Raw genomic sequence first — 27,795 nt, 5'->3', positions numbered from 1 at the left:
TTTGCATAACCAAATATCACTTGTAGTATCTCAATGGTTGTTACAGGCTTACAAGAGATTTTTAACCAAAGTGATTTAAAGTAATATTGTGGACAGCACAATATTACTATTGTGGTAGCATTTCTCAACCAATATGCAAATAAATCATACATGAGACATCAGGATGTGTAAAGTTCCATTGTGTGTAACACAAATTGAAAAAAATAAGATGCTGTGCAGGCAAAGAAGCATATCAACAAAATCCAAAGAGATCAAGAAGCAACCAGGTCTGATGACACTGACTGCAGAGGCCTGTGGTCTTACCGTGTGTGGGGAGGGCTCCTCTGCCTCGCTGGGCAGATCCCAGTGGCAGTAGAACACTTCTCCCAGGATTGGATTGTAAGGTTTCTTGGCCACTGAGCCTTTCCTCCCTGCATGGAAGGCCGACATGTACCACTTCACCACGTGAACCATGCGCTCTCGGGGCTCCGGCTGCTCAGCGATACTAGAGGAAGTCAGAAGAAAAGGCACAATGATCAATCTTACATACATTTGAAAACTTTGACTTGAACAGAGCAGAGGAATTGTTGAAATGGAACATACCTTACAAACAAGTCAGGGTGTGCAAAGAAGTCAGCGTACATTTCTAGCAGAGATCTCCTCTCTAGGATGAAGGTAGGCAGGACCACCTGTGAAACATAATGAAGGTGAAAATCTAAAGTCGCTCACACAGATGATGGAAGTGAGTAAAGGGAGGATGGACTGCACTGCAGAGAGAGAAGAAGCTCTTGAAGAGCTCTCTACCTTTGTGAGGTCCATGCCCAAACGAACTTGAGAGAGCAGATGCATGATGACACTCTTGTGCTCCTCCACTGACTCGCCTTCTCCGTCATCGTCACGGTCGTCGTGGCTATCAAACGGATCTGCAGACAACAGCAGAGGACACATCTTAAAAGGCTGTAACAACATTCATTCCTCAGATTTTTAATGTGTAAAACATCACATATCTTTGAACATTTGACAAAGTTGAATGCGTAAAGGGTTACAAATTTACTTTCCCCTTTTTACCTGCTTCTGTCGTACCATTGGACATGGACGAGTTGAGGGACTCTGTGGTGTCTGGTCGTTTCAGCGCCGTTTGTTCATTTGTGCGGGGCGGGGCAGCTGCAGGCCCTGAGGGACTTTGGGCAAGAGGAGGAGATAGCGTGAGCGGAAAGGAGGCAGGAAGCACGGGAGATAAGGAGATAAAGAACGAGTAGGATTTCACAGGCAAATTGCTGCACACTTCTCCAACTAAGACCGCTAGTGCAGCTTTGATTTTTATTCGCTCCAAGCGGCATTTTGCCACCTGAGTTTCTAAACACTTAATTTCTGAAGCAACCATTTCACTGTGAGCAAAGCAGGTTGCATGGAGGCGGGGTGACGCGATACTCACTCTATGCAGTGTTTGGGGGAAGTGCTGGTCTGGTAAAACTCGTCAGCGTCGTAGAACTCATCCTCGCTGGAGGAATAGGAGAAATCTGGCACAGAGTGCAAGGGCAGGGGCATGTGAGCCGGGGAAGCGACGCCACTGCTGGGGCCTGATGCACCGCTCCCTGACAGAGGGGGAAATATCAACCATTTATGAGTCACATCAGTTTTCTCTCCCTGAGTTTTCCTTTAAATAAGGCTTGTTCCTTCAGACAGGTGGAGATGATCAAAACAAAATAATATGGAGCACTTGTTTCTCAGCGCAGTCCAGCTCACCGAGTACAGTAACCCATCTTTAAAACGTGATGGCTTTCACTGCAGAGCTTATTGACAGTGCTCTGGAGCAGGCAGCCTGCCTCCTTAATGCACAGCACAGCGTTTTAATACTGCTGCCTCAGCATAGAAGACGAATAGGCAGGAGCCTGTGCTGTCCCTCGGTTTTGTACTTGGCACTATATGGACACAGCACTCCGGCTTGGAGAAGTACAGTAACAATATAGTGTTATTACTTTTGTTCTTGTGTTTGAGTTCTTCTTCTGTTAGCTTCATGTAGCTTGTAAAAAGGACCAAACAATGAGAAATACAGCCCATTTCGAGGCAAATCATGTAGGCATCCAAATTTGCATGTCAAGTCCCATTTGCAAATAAAGATTATTTGATATAATTGAAAGCTTCAGAAAGAAAACTTAATGGACCTAGGACCCTGGGATGATATTCTTTTTATTATTGTCAGTTGCAGTTTCTAAGGACAACTTTTTGAAACTTAACTTTCACGGCAACACGAATTAAAAGTCTGTTAAATGTTCAATAAAAATGGAAATTCGAATTATATTAACCAAACATACAATGAATGAATAAATGAGTTTGGGGCGAACTACAGCAGCAAACCAAGAGAATGACTGTAGTTCCAAATATACAGTATAACATTCTTATAAACAACAGAGCTTTAGTATTACTGCCGCTGGAGTGAAGTGAACTTTCACCTGTGCTGTTGGGAGTTGGGGTTTGCAGACTGCCCATCACCGTGACAACGGGACCAACAGGTAATGTAGAAGGTCGTTGGTCTGATTTACACACCTGAGAAGCGTCTTTAGCAAAAACAGAAGGCAGATGAGTTTTCACCGAAGCCTTAAAATGAAGCCGTATTAAAACCAGCAACTCATCCCAAAATGATCTGAGACTTTGAACAGAAGCTTCAGGCGTGAGAGGGATTACACAGTCTATTATGAGACTGAAATCCGAATGGCCTGCTTTGCAGTGTTCATTTTCACTGCATTCATCAACAGTCTAGTCATCGTCATCTGTCCTAAAACAACCGTAAATGTCAGTAAAAACATTACTCTTATTTAATTTAGTCAATTACTTAAGGACTAAAGTGACTTACTTTATTACACTGAAGCAGTGAAATATGCTTCAGCACAAACAACAAAAAACATCCACATGAGACGATCCAAAAAAATAAAACACTGTTATTACCATAATATGTGTCATGCAACTGGACACTGCTGAATATCCTCAATGATCACAAACTTATCTTGTATCATTTTACCCTCAAACACTGAAAGAACATTTAGTACATTTAATAAAAGCCTGAGTAAAATTGATATTTTCATACCAGAACTCGCTTCAGGTTTCATCCCCCAGTTTGTAATACCACTGTGAAACATTAGAATTTCAAATGTTGTTGAGCGACAAAATACTGACTCAATATAGTCTCTGTTGATAAAATTGCCAAAATGGAAAAAAACCGGCGAGCACTTTTTCTGTCACAGCATAAACCGAGTTGCACAGTGGAAACCTCCGCAGGAGGAGATTAGGATGAACAACAGGGGGAGCTGTTTTCACCCTCAAGCATGTTACAAAACATTATCATCCTCTGGGTTATCCTTGTTCTGTGTAGTCTATTAACCACGTGAACACATCAGGCACAGGAACCAACATGCATATAGGAGATGGTGAAAAGGCAGAATGTCAGGTACCTGTTGGTAGTGTGGTCTGTGTTGGCATCGTGGTGTTGACTACAGGACTATCCAGAGGGGGCTGGTAGATCCCATCCACAGGGTTGATGGTGCTCTGGACAAACAAAGAAAAACCAACATCGCAATCAGCAACAACGACATGCCTTAGTTGTGACATCAGACATATACAACTGCCTTCTTACCAATCTGAAAAATTCTGTCCAACACGATAAAGAAATTCACAATTTAGTGTCAGTCTTGGCCTCCAAACTGTTCCAGTGTTTCCCCTACCATTACATTGGGAGCCCCCCGCCACCCCCAACAGGAGCCCCCGCCCCCCCCTGAAATGTCAAATTGATTTAAAAATTGATTTAAAAAAATACGTGCATTTCAGCTTGTGAACTTGTTATAGATCAGCTTAATGCTATACGTACACAACAGCAAGAACAATGAAATATATATGCACCACCCACCGAAGGCAGATCAATTTCCTTTCACTCCATTTCCTGGAAAGACATCACCAGGTTTCATTCATCTAATCAATATGAAACCAACAAACAAAGCCTGAAATCCAAACAGCAGCAGTAACTCTACACAACCACTAACAACACCTCCTGAACTGTGAGCAGCCTTTTAGTGCAAAGAGTTAAATGTGTAACATGTCTAAACTCTGTGGCTCCTGATTTCCCCGTGGTTAACATCAGTGGGGACACTCTTACCTGCAGTGGCCTGTCCTCATCAGTGCCACCTCACATTCAACATTGTGCGTCCAATGTATAACACACACACACACACACACACACACACACACACACACACACACACACACACACACACACACACACACACACACACACACACACACACACACACACACACACACACACACACACACACACACACACACACACACACACACACACACACACACACACACAGCAGCTTGTTGACTTTGTGTAAGGGGGTCACTGGCACCAATGACCCGAATGACAGGAACACCGACAGCAACACAAGCGGACAAAGTGACACCATATCGACCCTCATTCCCCAGCAACTTACCATTGAGGCTTTTGGTTGCACTGAAACTAGATCTAGTCAATATGATGAGTAATCCAATTATTCAAACTTGACTGCGGACTGTGGTTCTTATTTTTCCCCCCCAGAGTTTTCTCTGCACAATTTTGATCAAATAATTTGAATCCAACAGGAACAGGCACGGTGAGTCACTACAATGTCGGTCCATTGACATTAGGCAGTGAGGATACAGTAGCAGGGGTAAATACCAAGGTTGAATTAGGGAAGAAGAAAGTGGACAATAGGCTTCCACAACCCCAGGATACAACACTGAACATGTGGCATGAAAGATACTGACCACTTTGAAAGAAGAAGTCCAGATTGTTTTTCTGAAAGGGATATTTTCCTTTAAATACTAACCGGGCTATTAATATTGAAAGGAGTTTTTTTGCGTCCAGATAATTGGCAAAAATTGGCAAAAATGACAACGGTCACCAGACAGAAAGTTGACAATTAGAGATAGAAAATGTTTTTGCAGAAATGCTTGGTCTGACATCTTAGCTCCATTTTCTTTCTGTTCAAACTTCATTCTCGTCTTCCTTCCTCCATTCCTTCCTTTCTACCTCCCCCTGTCCACGTGAATCAATAAAAGTAAGGCAAGGGCTACTAATTTTAGCCAATTACAGAAATATTGGTTTGTCACAGTGGGACCAGTCTTTTGCTTTGCATGGCAGACATAAAGCAAAAGAGGGCGGATGGAAAGAGTTAAAGCTAAAAACTGCTTTAAACATGGTCTAATGGAAAAAAATAAAATAATTTGTGAATACAATATGACTAGCAGGTTGCCTGAGCAGCAGAGCAAATTTTAACTAAGCACAGGAAATAAATAATTTGGACATATAAATACCAAACAGACTTCTAGTCCTCTGGCAGGGCAACGCTGGACAAGGTCAATCAAACATGCTTCTACTGTTCGAAAAGGTCAACAGTGCATTTATCCTTTTCTCAACATTGCAAGGGCACAGGCAACGTGACGGACACTTAGATGTTCTTAAGCTGCAGCGATATCGTTAGCACAAAGCTTATGGCATATAAAAACGTGCAGTTTTGTGTAGAAAGAGCTTATGCAGCGCTATTTATACCATGTAATACTGTACTTAATAATTGTGAGATTAAGTCGGCTATAAGAGCAGTGCAGGCCTACGAGCTGTACAGCCCCTCTGGGATTCTCGCTTCATGGATCAGACAAGAGGTCGTCCTTATGTCAGTCCTTTACCTAACCCATTCACATTATTGTAGCTACCATTTCCAAAGCATAAAGGAAAGTTTTAGATAGATTTTTCTACTTTCCAGGAAGCCACTAGGTTATGTTCCTTGTCTTTTTCTTTATTCAGTTCCATGGAAATACAGTTGTGAGCAAAAACTGTTTGGAAAAGAAAAAAAATTCCTTTGAGAATTGGCAGCTGAAAATACTGCATTTACAGGCTGCACTCTATAAAGCGGTCATCAGACATGAACTCTGGAAAAAGTCTGGGAAATTGGGACTTGGAATTCAGTTATTTTCCGGAGTTGATCGTTCACATATGAAGAACGCAGCAACGGATTATCCAAGGGTGATGTGTGTTCAGAACAGCAGGAAAATTTCCGCAACATTCAGGTGTGGGGTGACGGCCGGGTAGAGTGCCCACTCGCTTGCCAGGAATCTTCCAGAGATTTTACTGATGTATTCTCACATGGAATCAGTTTGACACTTTCCGTAAATCTTTCTAGGCGGCATGAAAAGTTCTGGAAAATATCTATAAGAACATTTGCGTTCTCACATAGATCCCCTCCGGAGTAGTTCAAGAAAATCTCAGTGCATGTCTGAAAGCAGCAAAACTCCTGATGTGGGCTTTGACATAAAGAAGGACGCCTGCAGAGCCGGTAAAGTGTTCTCCTGATGGCTCCAGCTATTAGTGCCCAGTAGTTCAATAAGCAGGCAGCATGGACACAATAAATCAATGGTGAATTAGGGGTTGAAGTGAAGTGCTACATTCTCTCTCATACAGGCATGCAAACACACATGTTTAGTCTATATACATATACACATTCTGCAGCCAAGTTTTCACGCACACACACATATACATGTACACATTTAGTATCTTGATGAAGAAAAGAATAGTTCCCAACCATTGCCAAAAGAATTTAAATCCCAGATGAAATCAGGAAATTATCAACTGAATCAATAGGACAGAGATGGCAAACGTGAGGGAGAAGAGCTCGAGACAAAGCTCATCTCTAGAGTTAGACAGCATGCACTAGCGAGATCTGATTCATCTGCTTTTCTACACTGGAGAGAAGATTAAGCGAGAAAAGAAAGTTAGCAGTTTGTTTGATTTCATTTTTTTGTCATGGACAGAGAACGTCAAACTTACTATAAGTCCGTTTGCGTGTTGCTGTTCGTTACTTTGGTCCTTAAAATTTTGAGAAGACAGTGTTAGACTACGTATGCAGGAAGGTTCAAGAGTCATTTCATAAAGCATCCTGAGCATCTGTGGTGTCGAGAGCAACGACAACCATCCCTCTTATCACATGGCGCTTCATAAAAATCACCAACTTGCCACATGCAGTAATCCTTTCATCACATGGTAAAATCCCCTGTCGCTTCTCTCACTGTCAGTAAGGACAGGATTGCTTATTTATTTAAATCTGTAAAGTAATTTACAGTCAAGAAGACTGTAGGTATTTGGACAGTTTTACAGTTTTTGTTCTTTGGCTGTACATTTGGATTCATCGTCTTGCAGAATCATGAAATGTTGTCTAATGAATTCCGATGCATTTGACTAAATCGGACAACAGGATGTTCAAGTACACTTCTACATTCACCCTGTTCCTTCATCAATAAATGCCCGTGTGCCAGTTCTAGTGGCAGCCATATGTCCCTAAGTCATAACAGAACCACGCCATGTTTAACAGATGAGGTGGAGTCCAGAGAACTTTGATCCAGAAATCAGACGTTTTTCTTGTGTGTGTTTTTGCAAACTGCAACCTGGCCTTTCTGTTTTTGAGTTTGGGTTTGCATCTTGTGTTGAATCCTCTGAGGTTATGGTCATGAAGTCGTCTCTTAATTGTTGACAAGGAAGCAGCTACACCTACATCCTGGAGAATAATCATGACTTTCTGTGCAGTCATAAAGCTTACCATGTAAATGGTATTTAGATCATACACAAGACTTGTGCTCCTCTGTTTATCAGGTCTTTTGTCATTTTCTAGGTTGGCTGTTATCGATTTTGACAAACCTTTAATAACCTGCCAATTGATTTTTGTTTTTTTCGTGCATGGACTTAAGCAGAACTGACACAAAGCTGCATTTAGTAACCAATGTAAGTAGCCAATGTAAATGTTCTGAGAGCTTCAAGTCTCACCTAAAAACCACATGAAGCAGAAATGATTGCTCCACTTCCTTTCAAAGGGCTGAATGGAACATGTGATGAAAAAATACTGGGCTACACCCTCTTTAACCACCGGCCCAGAGAGTGACTATAAGCAGGGAACTATCCCAGAAACACACACACAGTAACACAGTGCACCATGACGTGGTCTCACAAGAACAACGATTACGGTGAAATGGCAGACCAAGCTACAAATGAATCAAATGTGCTCATAAGGCGTTTACCTTGGCAATTTGCAGCAGTACAATGCAGTGCTTGATGGACTCTACCATACTCTGAAAGAGAAACAGAAAGGAATTTATTAACCAAGAGCTCACAGCCTAAACGGAACGTTAGGAAGGAAAACGTGTTAAGTTCTGACTTACACAAGTAGTCTCTTTCAAATTTTCAATTTTCTGTGAATAAAAGAGAAAAGAGATCAACAGTGATCCAACAGTGATGAAATACAAATACAAGCTTCAGAAGCAGAGGTGCTGGTTCAGCCAGTTGAACAGCAAATAAAGCCCAACTACTGTAAAACATAGAAGTGATAGACTTCAACTGATGAAGCAGCATTTCTTCTTCATTTTTGTTCAACAAGACAGTTTCCCACAGTGAAGTGTCAGGTCACAGCAACAAGCCAAAGTGATAAAGAACTGTGTTAATGTCAGAGAGGAAGTGAATCACATAACAGCTGGAAAACAAAACAAGAGGCTACTAATACATCCTGAAACTCAACTGCGTCTGTCAACAGAACTGAATACTCCTACTCTCTTACTAATTTTTAGTTGGTAGTCTGAAAAACAAGGAATGCAACTGTAATGTTCATCCCTAACGTAAGTTAGAAAAACTATAATTAGTGTATAGTGGTTCGAGCAACAGTTCCTTAATTACAAGTTTTGACAAGCATGCAATGTGTCACATAGACTTGATGGGACAGCTGTGATAGTCAGTCAGAGCTGCAATTATGAGCTAATTTAAAGAAAAATATAACAAACAAGTTGGAAATTGAGTTTTTTCAAGAAAAAATGCTAAATCTTCTCTGGTTCTAGCTTCTCAAATGTGGGGATATGCTGCTTTTCTCTGTTTTTCTTCTAATCATCGTAAACGGAATATCTTTCATCTGCAAATGTTGTAGGGAGATTTTAATGAGCATTATTATTATTTTATGAAATTGTATAGACAAACTGATACATCAAGACAAAATTTGCATATTGATCAACTGATCAAAAGATTAGTTGCAGCTCTTTAGTCTGTTGAGGGCAATTGTTGTATGGTTTTAGTAAAACATAAGAATGATTTATATAGAACTATCTTGTTAGTAACTCAAATAAAAAGACTTACATTTACTCTCTCAACACAAATGCTGAGAACTAGGTCATGAATGTATGATTATTCTTTTTTACCTTTTAGAAATATTCAGATGGCTTAAAACGGACAAACACAGTTATCAAAGTCTGAACGACAGCTCTGCATGTCAGGGTGTTTGCCCCGCTGTTAGGCTCTAATGACAGCGAGAACACGGACCAGAAAGCCAAGACACAAGGACAGAGCAGCTCTGCTGGTACTCACTCTGCGTGACTCATCCTCTTTGCAGTCCTTGATCTTCTCATCAAACAGCTGTGTGAGAGGAAAAACAGGGGAATGGAATATGAGCTGGGATGTGAATCTGCACAGAGGACGTGTCTTCAGATGAAGTGAGGGCACTCACTCATTTAGCTGGTTCTCTGCTTTATCAACATACTACCACAATAATATTTTTTCAAGAGCAGAGTGAACCAGCAACTAATTAGAGGAATAAGATGAAGATGAATCTCATGACTTAGATTCAAATGCAAGAAATTCTACATACATTTTATGATGCCATATATAATTTGGAATGTGATTTTTTTCTTCAACATGACCATTAGCCAAACACTTCAATGTGAGTGGAGGACAATCCATAATTACAGCATCTTAATGAGCTTGTGAATTACAGCAAACGCGGTGATAAGGATGGACATGTGTTTCCTGGTTGAGTCCTACCTTTAACTGGTCAATCAGAATCTGTAGGTAGGCGTCCGCTTCAGCGAGCTTCTTATCAAAGTCTTGAACACTCGGAACAAATCCTGTCTCAGCCTCCTGAGGATGAAGAAACAAAACAGCTCAGCATAAGTCCAGCCATAACTAAATCCATGTTAAACACAGTGCCGGTATTTGCATATTCACATCAGCACTATTCCAGGCCATGTATTCACATATAACCCATGAATTAATATTCATTAAAAAGGTTTTGGTCTGTCACCTCCGGGCCAGGTGGGCTCTGTAAACTGTTACACAAAAGGGTTGACAGAAACATCAACAGTTCCAGAGAGTTTTCCAGCAATGTACTGTACTGGGGGAGATATGAATACTATTGTTTAAAGCCGAGCCAAAATGAAAGGCCAGCAGGTCTGTCTGCCTGTCTGCCTGTCGGCCTGGAGGCCAGCGAATTTCGGGCTTCAAAAAAACTAAATCAGAAAATCAAGACTGAAGATAATCTGGCTACCGACAGAGAAGTATGTGTTAAAGGGTAGAGGGAAATTCATTCTTAATAACACCATCAGAAACAGACTACACCACCCACTACACATGGGCACAGACAATTTCATCACATAATCTCTTCAATAATAATCATGAGACCGTTGGCAGAACAGACATGACCCGGCATCTGTCTGAGCTCACCCGCAAACCCAGAGCAATGTGGTCGGCTATGAAACAAAACCAAAAGCAGGAAAATGGGCAGATAAGCGCACACATACAAAAAAAAAAGAAAGAAGAAGACTTCCTTTAAAAATCTGCCCATATTAAATCCTGGTGCCTGTTACTAGACACGGGACACAACGATAAAAGCTCTACGACAAATCAGTCAGATGACAAAAGCGTGTCAATGCAATTTACAGCTGCACGGCAGTTGAAAAAACCTCTAACACGTAAAAAGTTCTGTTTGAATCGAGCAGTAGTTAAACTGCTCGATTCAAACAGATGTCTTGTTAGAAAATCAAGCTCTTATCTAACCGCGTTTGATGCTACTGCTGCTTCGGACTTGCGGTGCCGAAAGCTGCCGTGTCCCTTTCTTCCTGCTCTCACAGGAACGTGAAGAAAAGCCATTTACTCAACCTGAGACCTGCCAAAGTTTAAACTGTGAAAACATGCTCGCTTTATAGAGAACAAAGTCTGAGTTAACTCAACAGCCATGAAGCCTGGTGTCAGCTGGCCAAACTTCCTCAAAGGATCAAAGGTTCTTTCATCGCTAGCGCGACTGAGAAGTCTAGCTGACCACATAACATCTGAGCAAAAATCTTAATCTAAATCTTAAGTGTCAGCAAATTCTGTGTCTGGTAATTTACTCATATTACACTGGAAAAACACTGTTGTCTTAATGGGAAGGCATGACATCATGATAATCTTTACTTAAAACAAAAACTAAACCAAAGCCAAACACAGAGCGACACAAAAACATCTTTGTACATACAGGAAGTAGACTTAAAAACTTTACGGCATAAGATCCACCTTGGTCAAATTTCATAGTGTTGCAGTGAGGATTAACTACCATCTGCAAACCCACTCCAACATTAGTATTTACAAAATGGCACTAAAAAAAAAACAACCTAATAACATAAAATCTCCCAAAATACCAAATACCATGAGATTAAATGTACAAACACTAGAAGAGCTGAATCAAAACACAAAAATAAACATATATACATGTGTGGAACTGGCCCTGTTTGCCTCATAGGCCTGAACATATGCCCCCAAAAAACTGAGGAAATCATTTAAGCAGAGGATGACACAGTGAAAACAAAAACTAGAGTCCCATTAATTACCAACAGCACAGTATCTCATGTTTTGTCAACACACTTACTCGAGGGGGAGTGTTTTCTACAGACGGAGCTGATAAGTTGCTTTATAAACAGCCACCATAACACCACTACATACTGCTCACTTCTGCGCTGTTCCTGAGATATTCCCAGACGTCTGCCGCACCTCCCACTCCCACTCATTCCCACCGGACAGACTCCCTGTGTATGTGCGCGAGTGTGACATGGCCGAAATAATTCAGAGTCGTCTGTAAACTCTAAAACCCACACAAACACCAACAAACCCAGCCAACTGACCCCAGACTCTTGCACCCCCCCCTCCCCGGCCATTTCTATTTGTCTTTCCACGCAGTGACCCACTTTGAAATGCTGATGCCCCAGCAGCGCACTGCAGCCGATTAACTTCTCCTCGCTATGGTGCAGTGGCATTTTTTTTGTTTGTGTCTGTGTGTGTGTGTGTTTTACTTACTGGGTGCCTCGCTCCAATGGACATGCTGCGTTAAACCTAGTACATCGCTCCCATCAGGCCATTTAGCCTTCACAAATGATTATCTCTTCTTCTCTGTCTTCGATATTCAGTGTATCTCCTCCTACGGCAACAAACCACCAGCTTGTGTAAAAGTTAGCGTTCCTTCTCCCTCCTCCCCCACACAGAAACAGAAAACAATCTCCTCCTCTTGTTCCCCTCTGCAGTCTGCCAATATAAACCACAGCAGCCTTCAGACTGTGTGTTAGCTGGGCAGCCAGCCTGGCTACAATTTATCCTTCAGCGACAGTTATCAGCTGAGCGCTTGGTATGTAGTTGAGTTAATCCAGGTCCCTCCCCTGGCAGGAAAGGCACACTTCCTCTCATGCAGGCAGAAGAGAAAACACACAAAGCAGCAGCAGCAATTGCTAGGAGGGACAAGCACTAACAGCCACACCGATTGGCCGTGGCAGTGGAATGACATGTTTGGTTGATCACAGTAGATGGTTTCAGATTGGCTTCTGCTTGGTCACATGATGCAACGACGACAGCAGCTTGCCAAGCTGAATTTGTCCGAGTGCATGTGCGTGCGTGCGTGTGTGCAGGCAGGCACACGTAGCACATCCGAATTATTTGCCACAGAGGAAGGCAAGGCAGAAAAAGGACAGAGGAAGGGGGACCAAATGGAGGGGCCAGCCATGAGGGAGAAAAGGAGGAGACGGGTGGGAAGAACTGCTTGTAGGTGATGATGGTAGGGAACAAGGATGAAGGGTTAGTTTATAGAAAGGAGAGCAGGTAAAAAAGTTGAACAGGGGGGAAAAATGGAGGGCAGAAAAGAAAACACCTCAGCTTAGTACTACAAAATAAGAAAGACAAATGTCAATGGAACAAAAACATTGCCAGCAAATCAGCAATTAAATAGTCTTTCCTTAAAGCTGAAAATCCTGATCCCCATACCAGGCTAAGCCACATGTTACCGTAATATTCACCATTCATGGTGACATTAGTGTCACCAATATTACCCTGCACTCTGGAGTAGATGTGCAAGCAGAGTATTGCTTTCATCCCTATCTGTGTGTGTGTGTGTGTGTGTGTGTGTGTGTGTGTGGGGACAAAATAACTCTGTAACTAATAGCTGTAACTCCACATTTAATGAATATTACTTGGGAAGATTTTTGGAGCTGATCGTGAAAAGGTCAATTTTAACAAAAATATGGTCTGGCAACTCCAAAAATATGGTCAGACATCTCCCCAATTTATAAAGGGCTAGAGAAGCAATCTATATTGATCCCAAAATGATCCCCATTATATGATGAAGTCAGAAAATGACGTCATGTATAGATTCAAAAATGTTATTTTTCTAGGTATCTGCTTCCTCTAGGACTTTAGGCACAAACTTAAAATAATTAATGATCATATGGTAGAAATGATGTCATGTCGAGGTGTGCAGGGCGCTCATCACTCCTCTGATGGTTTTCATCTATTGCATTTATTTACACCGACAAGACTCATCAATGACTCAACTGCTCTATAAAGGATAAAAGCAAGTGACCCAGCTGAAAAGATGCTGATAACACTTGAGAGTCATTATATGCGTATTGTGCTGTAGCACAATAAATGATTTATAGTGTATGCAAATGCATGTAATCTGAGGCTCAATAAAAATCCCATGATTAAAGCTTTGATATCAAGGTAGCCTTTATCTTCACTTCAGGGTTTCACCAAACCTCAATCCTCTGGCTTCACAGTATGTTTATCAGCAGGAAAATGGATGGTAAATAGAAACTATGACCACAGATGCTAATTGTGGCCCACAGCCAAACGACTTTTTCTTGTTATACTGAATTGATTAGACAAACGGAGCCATGTGAAGTGTGTAAATTCACACACACACACACACACACACACACACACACACACACACACACACACACACACACACACACACACACACACACACACACACACACACACACACACACACACACACACACACACACACACACACACACACACACACACACACACACACACACACACACACAAGGTTACATACTCTGAGCTGGAGGGTGTGACGGAGGATGGTTCCCTCTAAGGCGTGGATCCACTTCTCCCGCTCATCTGCATCTCGGGCTGAGGGTAGAAACAAAACCAATGAGTAAGCATTATATTTGTGTTACACACTTATGGGATCACAACAGTGAAATGACATGAGTAAGTGACTTCCTGTTCAGGGATACATTTCAGTAGTTGTGGGTGTTGAGTTGGATCATGGGGGCAGTAGGCAATTTACAATAACAAATCCAAACTTTGCTGCTGTGGAGGCAGAAATACCAGCATAGAGCGACAGGACAGTAACAAGCAGTATATTGGGATATGAATGGGTAGAGATGGAGAGAGAGGCGAAGAGAGGAGCTTGCTGCATCAAGGGATGTTGGCAAGGGAAAGGGTCAAGGCAAGCCTGAGAATACCTCAACTATGATTCTTATCATAAAGGAAAGTTTTAATCCTCCTCTTTCATCTGGAGAGGATGATCTGGAAGATGGCGCCTGATCATTGGGATGCTTTGTCGGAGAGGATTTTGATTTCTATTCTGACTTTTACAGGGTGCCTAACATCTGAGAGACGCGTCTCCTTTCCTAGTCCCTGTAAATGTTCGTGCTGCAGCATTTTGAAATGACCGGAGAATCTTTGGAGACTTGTTAGGGCAGCCTGATAATAATGAATTACAACAATCCAGCGTTTAAGTGACAAAGCATGGATTAGTTTTACTGCTTTTTAAAAAGTTATTGTTCATATGATAGATTTAATCATACACTTAACCCAGATGATCTTAAAGTGAAGTTCAATAAGGCATAAATAATTGTAGGCACAAAACACATGTAGAAGAGAAAAGTATGTAATGCCAAAAACTGGTGGTTGTGTGACACATACCCCACCCCTCCCTCTAATAAGCCAATCATCTGCAACTATCAGCTAAACGAGAAACGTATCAAGCCCCCAAAAAAAGATGTGCATGAGTAGTAGATGATGGATAACCTTTGGAAAGTGCATAAGGTTTTAAACTTTGTGAAATGGAGCAGGACGAGGCTGCACCTTCACAGCAAAGACAGAGACCAACACACTGCCAGTGACATTAAACAGTGAACCATCATAACTCCCGACATGTGTAACACACACAGTCTGCAAAGGGCACATGCACGCGTTTCAATGCCAATGACGTACATGGATACAATAATATTTCCTCTGCCATGAAATGGAACATAGTGAAGTGGACTCCATCAGCTCAGGCTGTATTTACAAGTATTAAAAGTTTTCCAGTTCTTGTGACTAGTAGCTCAACACCTGCTTTGCTGTGGTTGTGAATGGTGACCATCACAGTCAAAAAAAAAAAATATATATATAGCTCTAAAAGCATTGAAACAAGAACTTAATAAGATATATGCCATTGAATTAGCTGGCAAACTATATCCTGTGTAGGAGTCATTTTTCATTGAGCTGGAAAAAGATGGTGCAGCAGATGAATGGCCATGCTAGTCGAGAGGCAGAAAAGCTTTTAAAGACATTATAAGGCGGCCGAGGTTCAGGCCAATCCACTCAGACAGCGCCTCACTGCCCTCTCACTTTCCCCCTCAGTCAGACTCTCCAGAGGAGCAGATTACTGTGGCTATCGTGTTTAGCTTTATTCACGGCAGGAGAGAGGTAGTGGGAGCTCAGCGAGTCAACAAAAAAACAAATAATACTGTAACTGTATGAACAAGTCCAATCTTTGTCCAACTCTGTGGCTCAAATCTAAACCACATTTTACACACGTTTTACACTCCAGGAAAGGTCAAATGAGGGGACACACCATGTCATGCCAGTGGCTGTCATCTGACATGACCCTCCACTGTTACTCAATATGTTAATTGTCCTCGCAGCATTTAACTTAATAATAAAAATAATCATCAACCAACTATAAAGCAAGGAATCGCTGTCTGTGGCTTACATATCTCGAGACCCGTTTATCTTATCGGCTTCACGCTTGGCATGTGTACTGTTAAGGGCCCAAGGAAGTGCAGTGTTGAATTTGAAGTGATTTGGTCAAGCGATATATAATATTAATAAACTTTGAATTAAACAGAAAAACAGCGCTCTGCCATTTGTGCAGTAGTGGGAGCAGGGCAGCGTGTCAAACATGTCTTCTTACGTCCGCACCTCGCCTTTATCCACAACTCATTTGCAACAGGTTCACAACAGGCACTGAACTATAGTAGTAGTAGTAGTAGTAGTAGTAGTCGTTATAATAATAATAATAATGTCTTTTTAAGCGCCTTTCAAGAGAGAACTTTCCAGAGGTTAGGGCCACCTACTGTAACCTGAAGGCTTTGTAACCAATGGTGCAGAGCCTGAAGAGGGGAGTGAAGAATAGATACTTGTACAACTAGTAGTACTTTTCTTGATCCAGAGAAGGGGAGGAGGATGTGTAACAGTAGATATCCTGCAATCCAACAAGTGTTATTCAGAATTTAGTTGTTAGGAAACCAAGATGCCATTAAAAAAAAAGACTGCGGAGGAGTTTGAGTTTTCCAAAGGTTAAAGATTTCTAGAATACTCCTGGCCATTTTCTGTCAAGAAATAAGAAGTTAGGAGATCTTACTGGTCTCTGAGTTCACAGTGAATATATATACTGGTCCTTACTGGACCTTTAAACACTGTTTTCTGGGACAGTAAATAAAGTTTAAATGGTTTGTTACATGTCATTTTGCCGCTCTTATGAAATGTAATAGGGGAGCAAAAAGGGCAAAAGTCCAAAAGCCAGCAAGTTAATTTTTCCCCCTTTAACTCAACACCAACCTGACATTATGAGCACACTGTAAATTTATGATGCTGTTTCAACCCTATAAGAGTTCAATAGTATGGGAGGCCTTCTCCTACATAGTGAGATAACTAGAGGTAGGCTATCGTTTTATATAGTGATCAACCTTGAAGCAGCCACAATCTACTTTTTAAGCAAATTGCAGTGATTGTGACATTTTGGAACATATACATTCCGTCTACCATGACAGTCACAAACTAACCGAATGATTGCGTATTAAATGGCTACGCTGTGCTTGTCTATCATGTGAGACATATTTGAAAAACAATTCAATGGGAGCTGGCATCATGGTGGATGAGGAGCTGGGGGACATCAGTAGAGTGTCAGTGGTTCGGAACTTGACAGACTGGAATTTCGTAGAACAAGGTTTTCTGGAAACTTTGCGGGAAAGGTAGGTAATCTATTCAACCACCTTAAAAAGGAAGCATCCAAAGAAATATGCCAAGAATGTTTCAGGTTGGTACAACTCATCTGTATGTCATGAGGTCCGGATACATGAACCGGTCTCACTGACTGAGAAGTAAAAACAAACATTTAGATAAAAGAAGCAAATGATGGAAAAAAGAGACTGAGTCCTTCACAGAGGATATTGTGCTGTTCAAAGCTGTGGACAACTTGGTATTTAAGACACTGATGCATGTTTTACATACATAGTCTGATCTGCCAGGGGTTTTAATGCAATACACCAATAAATAAACCAATATGTTGGCAAACTCCTGGCATGAGCCTGTATCCACATGTAAAGTAATTTCAATTTTGGTCCAATATAATTTTATGATGATGCTCAGCAGACTATAAACAACTGACATCTGACAGATTGTGTTGGATATCTAAAACTACTAAATGCACATCAATTAAGCTACAGGTCATTTTAGTCCCCTAGCCTGCAGAAAATTCAATTTTCAAGTAAACAATATCCTAATAGTACAGTTACCACAGACAGATATGTCCAGAGAACCTAACAAATAAGGCTAAATGCAGTAGTGGTGTTTTCCAAAGAAAAACCTCACCCTCCCATCTCAGGTGCCAGGTTATCCATCTCAGAGATCTCCCTTTACAACACTCAGCCTCTCTCCACAGTGATGCCCCTCCCCATCTCCAAAAGGCCTCTCTCAATTATTCATCCCTTCCCTCTGTTTCCTGTTCCTGCCATCGTCAGACAAGCTGATGAAATATTGCAGTACGTGCTCCGATGGGAGGTCAGAGGGACTGATGCTCTGAACGGCTAACTGTCGATACTGTGTCACTTTAGTTGCCCAAATGTGCTGAGAAGAAAATTTCACTGTAATTATAACCCAAGGTCAGTGAAATTATGATGCATTGGTGATGATTTAGCTCCGACGAACACATCAGATTTCTTTGGATCAACTAAATCATGCGGGAATATATTTCTAAATATACAGGTCTAGACTGCAGCCCTGAAAGAACAGTTATTCTGAGGTAAGGAAGGACCCTGGAGCGAGAAGACAAGAAAGAGAGCATGGGGGGGGGGGTCTATCATGGACTGGTGCTTTCAGGCTGGGCGGCCTGACAGAGAGGGAGGAGAAGACAAGAGATTGATAGCTACTATAGATAAGAGGAGGAGAGTGAGAGCAGAGAGGACCAGAGGAAGCTGAAGGGCTCTCAGACAGCTCTGATGCACTGCCGGGGGAAGAGGGGCTGATAAATAATGAATGATTCTGTAAATAGACAGTACAGAGCTGCACTCCAGGCTAACACCGCGGGGAGCTGGCTCAGAACTACACTTCAACCCGTGAGCTGGACTGTCCCATAAGATCAAGTGTCATGACAAATTATCTTTTTTTAAAAAATTTTTTACACCATTACACAAAACCTATTTGGTGATGCGCTGTGTATGGGCAGACATTTTGATCATTGGAAATTCAAAAGCTGGTAAATGGTAACAATTACTCCATTGTGCTGGTTTGTTTTAACAGCTCGGAGTCTTTGCAGTGATGTTCTACTACCAATCACATAATCCATACCTTGCCCATGCACCAGCTTATATATAAAGCAGTGTATTTTCTACCATTATAATGCACAGGTGCAGCAACAAGGCATTTTATGAGTGTGTCAACTGTACTGAATGAACGAAAAGCAAATTAATCATTAAAAAATGACCTCTCATCCTCTCCATCAGACAAGAACCTGGTGATGTCAGGCAGTCGCTCACTCAAGCACCTGGAAAAAAAGAACCCACAATTGCCAAATTAAGCCACAATATTTTGGCTATGTCAAGGAAACGTAATATGGTGCAACTTGCCGTCTCATTCCTTTTCATACCATGTGGAGACTTTGCTGCCTCTTACACTCACTTAACAGCTGATGTCAGTTACAGTAAGTCTGTGAGGATTCAGGGCTTGAGACTTAAGGGTTAACATTGAGATTCAGCTTATCAGACCTAATGCACCTAAATATGGTGTTGCATTATGGGTCATTGGTAGCCTTAATGTTGCGGGGCTAGAGTTAATTAGCCATAAAAGCATTTGGTTACTCCAGTTTAACCTGCAGGAGTTTCAGAAGGCTGCTTTCACACGTCCTACAGCCGCAGAGGAAAACAAATTAAGACAAGTGAAAATTAATGAGCGTCTTTACTGCAGAAATAAACCATGGAGGGAATCTGTCAAACAGCTAGAGCTAGAGAGGAAACTAAGCACTACAGTAACTCAGTCAGCTGACACTGGGACAGTTAGCCCTCTGCAGACGTCAACCCAAACCAAACTTTTGACAAGCAGCCAAACGCAGTTACACTGTCAGATGGTTATGAGAGGATGAGAAAAAATTGCAGTTCAAATACTTTCACTCCAAATCTTGTTTAGGTGCATAGTGAAGAGTGTGATACCTCTCAAAACTAAAAGACTTATGTACACGGCATTTAGAGACTTTATAGAGGAATCCAATAAGGATTCACTTCATCAGGTCAGTATATTTGTTTGCTAATGTCAGAGTGTACACAGTGAAAAACAAGTGGTGTTTTTAACACAATCGTTTTACAACAACATAGAAATCTCCTCCTGCCCAACATCCTGTGCATCTCTTCATATCCAAGCAAACCACGGATGTTTCCAGAATCACCTCCAGAAAAGTTAGTGTGTATGTTTTTGCCTGTTTGCCCATTGGGGACAGGTGAGATGATATCGTGCTCGTCTGTGTATCTGCAGAGCATATGTGTCTCACAGGGAAATTTAATGGTTTTCTCTCAAACAAAAAGATGTTCACGGGGCCGCACAGGTTGACAGTGTCCTGTACAAAGATGTGCTGCTTTAAATCATCAAAAAGTATATAAATATGAATATTTTCACATTCTAATTTAATTGAGTCATATTTACAACACATGTGTAGTCTTCTTTGCTGTCTGCGTTGCCTTTTTAAGCAAGCTCCTGCCTGAAATGAATTCCCCCGTGACAGCATTAATGGAGGATTTTGAATAATGCTCTCAAATTTGGACTCACTAATTAGAATCGCATTTGCATACATTGCTGATGTTATCCTGCTCTCTCACTCAGGTGATTCAGATAATATCCAACCAAGCATCACATGGTTAAAACATTCATACCGTTGTCACCTTCCTGAAGGGAAAAAAAGATTACATCATTGTTTAGCTAAAGTAGCTAAGCACATGATGAAGAGGACAAACACCAGATAGAACAAATATCCTTGTCTAAATGACTCACGGTCTGTACAAACATATGGCTAACATGGGACGCTGCAGACACTCTTCCCTCTGTAATACTTCATGGCCACTAAACAGTCTATGAAACAATCACAGCTATAAACTGTCCTTGAACCTCCATAGAAAAAACTGTTACAAAGCATACTGTACTGCTCCACCCTGACTGTACATCCCAGAAGACAAACACACATCGCCTGCGCTCGACACTTACACTCTGGCATGCAAGCGGACCATGAGACATGCGTGGTTTTCTTCTTACCCTTGCGTTTGTAGAACCACAGCATACAGCTTCGGAACACAGACATGGGGGAGGGCATGGAGGAGGTGAAAGGGGTGGGGGCCCCATTAACTATGGCTGGTGGCCCTCAAGAAGGAGGTGAATGGATGAGGGTGCTGGCGATGGAGTGTGAGGGGTTTGGTGTTGGCAAAATGGATACAACTGGACAGATGGTGGGGCACAGAGATGAACGAAAGGTGGAAGGGGTTAGTTAAAGACCTGGTGGCGTGACAGTAAAAAAAAGGATGTCTGTGGTGCACTGGACTGGACAGCTCCCAGCCAAAAAGAAGGAGGGAAGGGTTGGCAGGACGGGAGGGGGGGCCGATGTTGTAGCCAATCCTGTCCCTATGGAGTGACTGGTTGTTAGCAAGCGAGCGGTGGCAGCAGTGTACTGAAGGGCGAACAGTGGTAGCAACAAGACAAGACCTGAGCTCAGCTTCCAGCTCAGCAGTATTCCCTTTTATTCCCAGAGGCTCAGCTGCACAACAAGCAGCAATCTTCCTCCTCAGTCACAGTCAGGAGACGGAGAAAAAAAAGCCTTACTTGCTTTTTCTGTTCCAGAGCAATCTGTCTAGCTTGTAGTGGAGCAAATCTTGTTTATCTATAGAAAAATGTGTCAGTCCAACTTCCCGGATCGTGGAGAAAAGGCTTGAATGCGCAGGGCATGCTTTGACATCGTCTAGATGCCTGTGTGCATGTGTTTCCTGCCATTAGAGCAGACCAATCCAAGTCTTCAAAAGGCGGGGAGGGAAAGAGGCATGAGTGAGGGAGAGAGAGTAAGTGAGAGAGTAAATGGACAACGGGGATGGATGTGAAGAGATCATAAAGAAAGAACGCCAGTGATGGAAACACAGCAGAGAGGGGGGAGAGGCAGACAGAGAGCAAAATTAAAAGGGGGACACCTCACCTTGGAAATGGAAAGTCTTCTGGTCCACAGTGATGGTGAATGTGCTGTCGTCCTCGTCATCAATGCCGATCACAGCTCCCTGGGCAAACAGAGCGAGAGAGAGAGAGAGAGAGAGAAATAAAAAGAGAAGAGAGAGAGAGAAGCAGACAGTAGGACACGTCATACTCTACTTTCCATCGCTATCCAAATGCCCTCCATGTGTTTCTGCAGCCCCCCTTTGTAAAATACCTTTGATCCATCACTGCACCTTAGTCCCTCTCTTTTATAAAGCTCCTATGTCTTTCTCATACTCACTTTGTTTCGTCTAACACGCACCCACGCATACGAGTGCAGCCTTATGGGACACGGTGGAGAAGGGAAGAGGGGAGGAGGGATATGGGAGAGCAGAGGAAGCGACAGGCAGGGAAGGGTGGAGAGAAACAGACACGGGGGACCAGCAGCGAGCAGCCGACTGCAGAGAAGTGGCCTGCCGGTTAGTTGAGGCATTAGCTCCTAGCAACAGAAACAGGGCGTGACTCTTTCCGTAAATAAACCCAAAACCTACGAATAATAAAAATTACAACAACCATATATATAATAATATAAACACCCGGTAGTCCAGTAAAACAGCTCTCGAAAAGTGACACTTTCCAGGCACGTTGTGTGAGGATATTTTTTGAAGTGTTAAAATAATTTAGAATTTTTTTTGACAAACAGTCACATCACATGACACAATCATAACAAGCTAGATGTGGTCCCTGCTGCTCCAAAGAAAGTCCACAGAGCATAGTCAGTTACTTCAGAAAATTTAAAGGAATAGCGACAAGTGGTCGTGTATCAGTCTCTTGTAATGTGTTGTAGTAATGAGGCTCAACAAATTAATAACAAATATACAGTTGGAATGTATTTTTTCTGAACTTCCCATGTTATCTTACAGGAGAGCCCATTCTATCAGATACAAGCTGATTTAAAGTTAGGTGAGGAAAAATGAACGATTGCCTTAAATATGACTTATGACGTATGAATGAGACAACTGATTTCAGATATAAATTCCAGTAATAATTGTTGGAAAATTAACTATTCACCTTTTTCTGCATTATGCTCTGGGGGGGAAAACGCTTCCATGTGGGGATACATAGGACAACACATGAGATAGTGATAGGCTGATAAGCATTTGTCAGGTTGTAGTTAGTGGGGCTAATGTTAACTGTTACTTGGTCTGCCTAAAAGGACCATTAAAGACGTTTCTTTTTGCTGACCACAAAGTATGGCTTCATAAATTACCATAAAGTTCAACATTTCATGATAGAGGGTCAACAAAAACTAACAAACGATAGTAATGATTGATGGAAGAGATTGGACATGTGAGAAGAGACAGGTACTTTGGCACTTGAAAATAAATCCAACGAAAACCAGCATGACATTACATTAGAGGTCATGGCTACATTGTTATTTCAAACAAGACTAAGCATGCCTGGTTTAGCAGGGCCACAGAGAGCCTGTGAGAGAAAAAAAAAACTTGCAACTGCCACAGTCAGCTGAGGTTCTGGCACAATTGATGACACAGGGATCAGAGATAACAAACAAACAAAACAGACTATGATGATGTTATTTATTCCTTTAAAAGCATAAAGTTAGCAAAAGTGTAGAAGTAAAAACAAATCTCTATAATTTGTAGATATATTTTCACGTTAATGTGCTGTTTTTTTCTTCTGTTGATTGATCTGTTTCACAGGTCTAAACCCAAACAGCCAGATTCAAAGTTGTAAAACAACAAAGTACAAGTGCAAGGAATACTTTCAATGGTCATCACCATTTTCAGCTCCATGATAGATATCATTTTTACTGCAGTTTAACCGTAGTTACTGTAATTTTATCACAATGATCCAGCTCTGACCGAAACTTCTGCACCATGCCTACCACAAATAATGCTGGATCCTCTTTTCAGGTAGTTTCAGGAAAAACCTCCTCCCTGTAGTGAGATCTAAAACGTGTGTGGTGGTATAAATGTGGCTTTCAAATCGGCTTCTGTTGAAATTCACGAAATCTCACAACCTACACTCTCATGGAACGCCACTACCACAAAAACACAGCAACATTTGACATGTTAACTTACCTTTTCTGGTTGTATACAATTTAGGAGGGTTGCATCAATAATGTCGAACAACACAGCAAGGCAGCCAAATAAATAATTGCCTAAATTACTGATCTGGACATTTACCCTCTCGTAACAGGCAACTACAGTGGGGTCCAAAAGTCAAAGCCCCCTTTCCCCCTGGTATCTTATATTGAATGACACGTCTACAAGATTCACTGCTGGCTCTCAAATCCCAGGAGCAGATGTTTCAATAAGGAAAGAGAAATTAAATCCAGAGTGTGTTAAGATTACGTTCTGTTGTACACTGAAGACATTTAGGTTTAGGATCCAACCGGAATATGACATACTTTCAGCTCTTATTCTCTATTATTTGCATCCACGTGTGTTAAACAACTCAAGTCATAGCACCACTTTGTACCAAAAGCTGAATTTCGGAACTTTTGCCTCATGTTAATCTTTTGAACCTACACCCAATTGTCTTCAGTGTACAACGAAAACAAAGGAATTGACCTTGCTGTTTCAATGAAAGTGATTGAGAGGACTGTGTAAGAGGTGAAGCCAATGTATTTATTCCTACCCTGGTCCTGTGTTGACTTCTTTATGCACAAACACAACGTGCTCCTTTTTCAGGAAATTAGAGGTTTTTCTTTGGATAATAATAATTAAGGACTGGTTGCTCGAAAAACCTTTACCTTGCTCAAATAGTAAAGCTAATACTGCGGTAGGACAACTGCTGCCATCTAGTGAACATCCATCGGTACTGAAAACACATTGCAAGGGCATAGACCAGGGGTGAGGTCGAATTGTCAAATCGGGTTAGGAAGTTTCCTAAATCTTGGGGTTTGATCAGCAGCCATGATAAGGGCTGTTCGGATTCTCTAAATGCATAGGAAAGTAGCTTCAATGCTTCCTTTCCAATCTCCTTTAGCATAGGGTACACTGGAGCTTCCTTTGTGAGAGTAAGGAGATATAGACGCCCCACAATTTATTGCGGCAGCGATATTTAACGCCATGCACGGACGTAAACGATTAAATGCGAAGTAGAAGTAGAAGAAGTAGTAGAGTATGAATATGACCCCGAAAGTTATATATAGGTGTGTAGGACTGCACTCAAAACAACCACGGCTTAAACATGTGGGAGCTCTTCCAAATACCTGGCTAAGTAGGTGAGCAACAAAGCTAGGCATGCAGAGTACGCTCATATCTCATGTATTGAAGTCAAGTGTCGTTACAGGCCTGAGCTTCAGAAACTTACCCTGAGTCGCACACAGCCTCTTCTGGATCCTCGCATCATCTTGTCCTTTGACTGTAAACAAACAAAAGAACAAATAAAAAGGGAGTCAGTGTACAGTATGAACTGCAGGAGAGGGAAGACATTAACTTAACTTCCTTATTTTTTTGTATTACTTATCCTTAAACCTATGCTAGATAGTGCAAAAGGAGATTATTTGAACAGGCTCTTTTAGGCTGAAGAAAGCATGTCATGTCACAAAAGAAAAAGCACAGTAGTTTCTAATGAAGTTAATTGCCTCCTCTTCAGGGTCCTGGTGATGTGCTCACTGTCTCCCTGTCACTTGTCTTATTAGGTCACTTGAAAAGAACAGAGAGGTTGTTAATGCTATTAGAAACGCCTGTGCTTTCTCTATTATGCCTAACCAACATGTCTGCTATGGAAAATGCTCATAATTTAAGATACTTTGCACATCTGTGGGATGGAGTTATTTTTTGTCAAGTTATGAAAACTGAACATGAAGCAGTTTTAGGAGATTACAACAGACCTGTCCCTTATTATGCACAAGGCTAACTGCAAATGGTCAACTGTACATTTTGTCCGGTTGTCCTGTATGTTGTTAGGGTATTATTGACATTCACATAAATTTGATCTAACTGAAGTCTAAGAGTCTCTGCTCCTTGTATGAGAGTCAAGAGTCTTTCCTCTCGAGTCGTGTTTAGATTTCAATGTAGCAGTTTTGAAAAAATCTGAAAATAACGGTTCCGAAAATGAAAAAAGAAAATAACATACTGGATGAAGTGAAGAGGAGATCACTCTGTCACTCAATTGAACATGTTAATACATTTTCTTATACATGAGATTAGGGCTACTACTAACCTACACATTTATATAGTCAATTATTCTGCAGATTGTTTTCTCTGCTCATCATTTTGTCTTTAAAATGTCAGAAAATAGTTAATACCACTAACCACTGTATCCAAGAGCAAAACATTACATATTCAATGTTAAACTCTTTCGGGAGCCATCCAGATATGTTTAGTTGAGTCACTATGGTCTTTCTTTAGAATGCTCACTCAACTTTTGACACATGAAAAGCGTATTGATAATATTTTATCAATGAAATATTGATAGATCAGAGGGAAGGCAGCGAATCGTCACATTTGAGAACCAGCATGTGCTTGGCATTTTTGCTCGGACAATTATTCCAGTGGTTTAAATGGTCGATCCCTTGATCAACTTTCAGTTTCAGCTCTAAATCAGATGCTGTGTGAAAGTGCCACTAGATGCCCGTTTGTTCTGGTTACACGTATTGATGATAATCTACATGTATCTGTCTCATCTCACACAGAACCACAGCCAGGGATCTGGTTGATGTCTGACACGGTCCATGTCCTTATAAAACAATGGAGTTACTGAAAAACTACTGACAACTGCACAAGTGAACAATATCACAATAAATAAAATGCTCTCACGACTCGGGTCAACTCAGGTTGATATGTTCTTAGTTACAACTTGTTTTCACCAACAGTAATTCTGACAGTTTCTTGCCTGCAATGAACCAAATACACACCTATAACGAACAGCCACTGCCTCTTGCCTGCGATGTCTTGTTAGCTACTTGGCTAGCGACCCAGCGACCTTCCGTCTCTTGATTAACCACCGGGGGCAAATGTCACCTCGCCTACATAAATAATTGCCAACTTTCTCAACTTATGCTGTGATTTTTTTCACAACAACGTCGTGACGTGTTTGTGCATCTCTGCTCTTAGCTTCGCGAAGCTAGCTTTCAGTACGCGGAAGTGTAAAGTAAAGGGCGAGACCTGATTCGTCAGTTGGTTTCAGAGCACCGTTCCTATTGGTCAACGGTGGGATCTGTCAGCCGGGAGACCCGCCTCCTGGAGCCAGCTGAGACTCCTAACTCCTGACAAACACAAGGCCCTTCTCCCCCCGGGTCCGACACCCAGCGGCAACTTATAACCGCCTACAACCTCGTGAGCGGGTCACTCCGGCGTTTACAGACCGCGGGGACGAACGTACCGTGTAGTATGACAGCAAGCCGGCGTTGTAGTCCAGCACAAACCACCGATACTGCCAACCTTTCATGACGTTAGTCCACTTGCTAAGCGGCCCCTCCATGATGGACGCCATCTTTACCATAGGCTACGGTTGGGGAGGAGTCGGATATGGTGTGGGCCGGCGTCACGCCCACAATGCTACTGAGGATGATGATGATGATGATGAAGAGGAGGGTGGTGGTTGAGATGATGATGATGAACACAATTACTACTTTTATTTCTATAAAATTTCTATTTCTATTTTATTTAGAGTATAATGACGATAAAGATCATAACACTAAGTTTGTTTTCATTCGTAGTATAAGATCAATCAGATTGTTTACCAGAGTAAAATTAGCAGTTTACACATTTTAAACACAACTGGATTTCATAATCTTCCGGAAGTCCAAATGTAAAAGTAACAGCAACAGACTGCATTTGATGTGTCAAAATTAAAATCTGCTGGTGTCAATGTTATACTAATATGTTATTAGATAATTTTTGATGCATAAACAAGTAAGCACTATACTTTCATGTTGTAGCTGCTCAGGGTTTATGAAGTACAACTGTGGTAATGTA

The 27,795-nt window shown here is 41.7% G+C and overlaps 1 protein-coding gene across 9 annotated transcripts in view; it reads right to left on the bottom strand.

The window, feature by feature from the left end:
- Positions 1 to 27,347, bottom strand: part of osbpl9 (oxysterol binding protein-like 9) — a 32,000-nt gene extending 4,653 nt beyond the window's left edge. The window contains exons 1-17 of one of the 9 annotated variants that reach the window (XM_035647403.2): positions 27,200 to 27,346; positions 25,184 to 25,234; positions 21,852 to 21,930; positions 19,116 to 19,175; positions 14,193 to 14,269; positions 9,857 to 9,952; positions 9,404 to 9,451; positions 8,218 to 8,247; positions 8,077 to 8,127; positions 6,836 to 6,874; positions 3,429 to 3,522; positions 2,433 to 2,537; positions 1,415 to 1,574; positions 1,048 to 1,160; positions 784 to 902; positions 583 to 668; positions 304 to 484 (exon numbers count right to left, since the gene is read on the bottom strand). In XM_035647403.2, coding sequence (XP_035503296.1) covers positions 304 to 484; positions 583 to 668; positions 784 to 902; positions 1,048 to 1,160; positions 1,415 to 1,574; positions 2,433 to 2,537; positions 3,429 to 3,522; positions 6,836 to 6,874; positions 8,077 to 8,127; positions 8,218 to 8,247; positions 9,404 to 9,451; positions 9,857 to 9,952; positions 14,193 to 14,269; positions 19,116 to 19,131 — 1,215 coding nt within the window. In that variant the 5' untranslated portion in view covers positions 19,132 to 19,175; positions 21,852 to 21,930; positions 25,184 to 25,234; positions 27,200 to 27,346. Of the gene's footprint in view, positions 1 to 303; positions 485 to 582; positions 669 to 783; positions 903 to 1,047; positions 1,161 to 1,414; positions 1,575 to 2,432; positions 2,538 to 3,428; positions 3,523 to 6,835; positions 6,875 to 8,076; positions 8,128 to 8,217; positions 8,248 to 9,403; positions 9,452 to 9,856; positions 9,953 to 10,867; positions 11,023 to 12,139; positions 12,529 to 14,192; positions 14,270 to 19,115; positions 19,176 to 21,851; positions 21,931 to 25,183; positions 25,235 to 26,732; positions 26,832 to 27,199 lie in introns of those variants that run through there. The other 8 variants (XM_035647397.2, XM_035647398.2, XM_035647401.2 and 5 more) reach the window with 8 other exon arrangements.
- Between the last annotated feature and the right edge of the window lie 448 nt (positions 27,348 to 27,795).

The sequence above is a fragment of the Scophthalmus maximus genome, chromosome 13 (assembly GCF_022379125.1).
Source record: "Scophthalmus maximus strain ysfricsl-2021 chromosome 13, ASM2237912v1, whole genome shotgun sequence".
Lineage (NCBI taxonomy): Eukaryota > Metazoa > Chordata > Actinopteri > Pleuronectiformes > Scophthalmidae > Scophthalmus > Scophthalmus maximus.
Note: the sequence above shows the minus strand (reverse complement) of the source record. Positions and strands in the feature narration are given on the sequence as shown.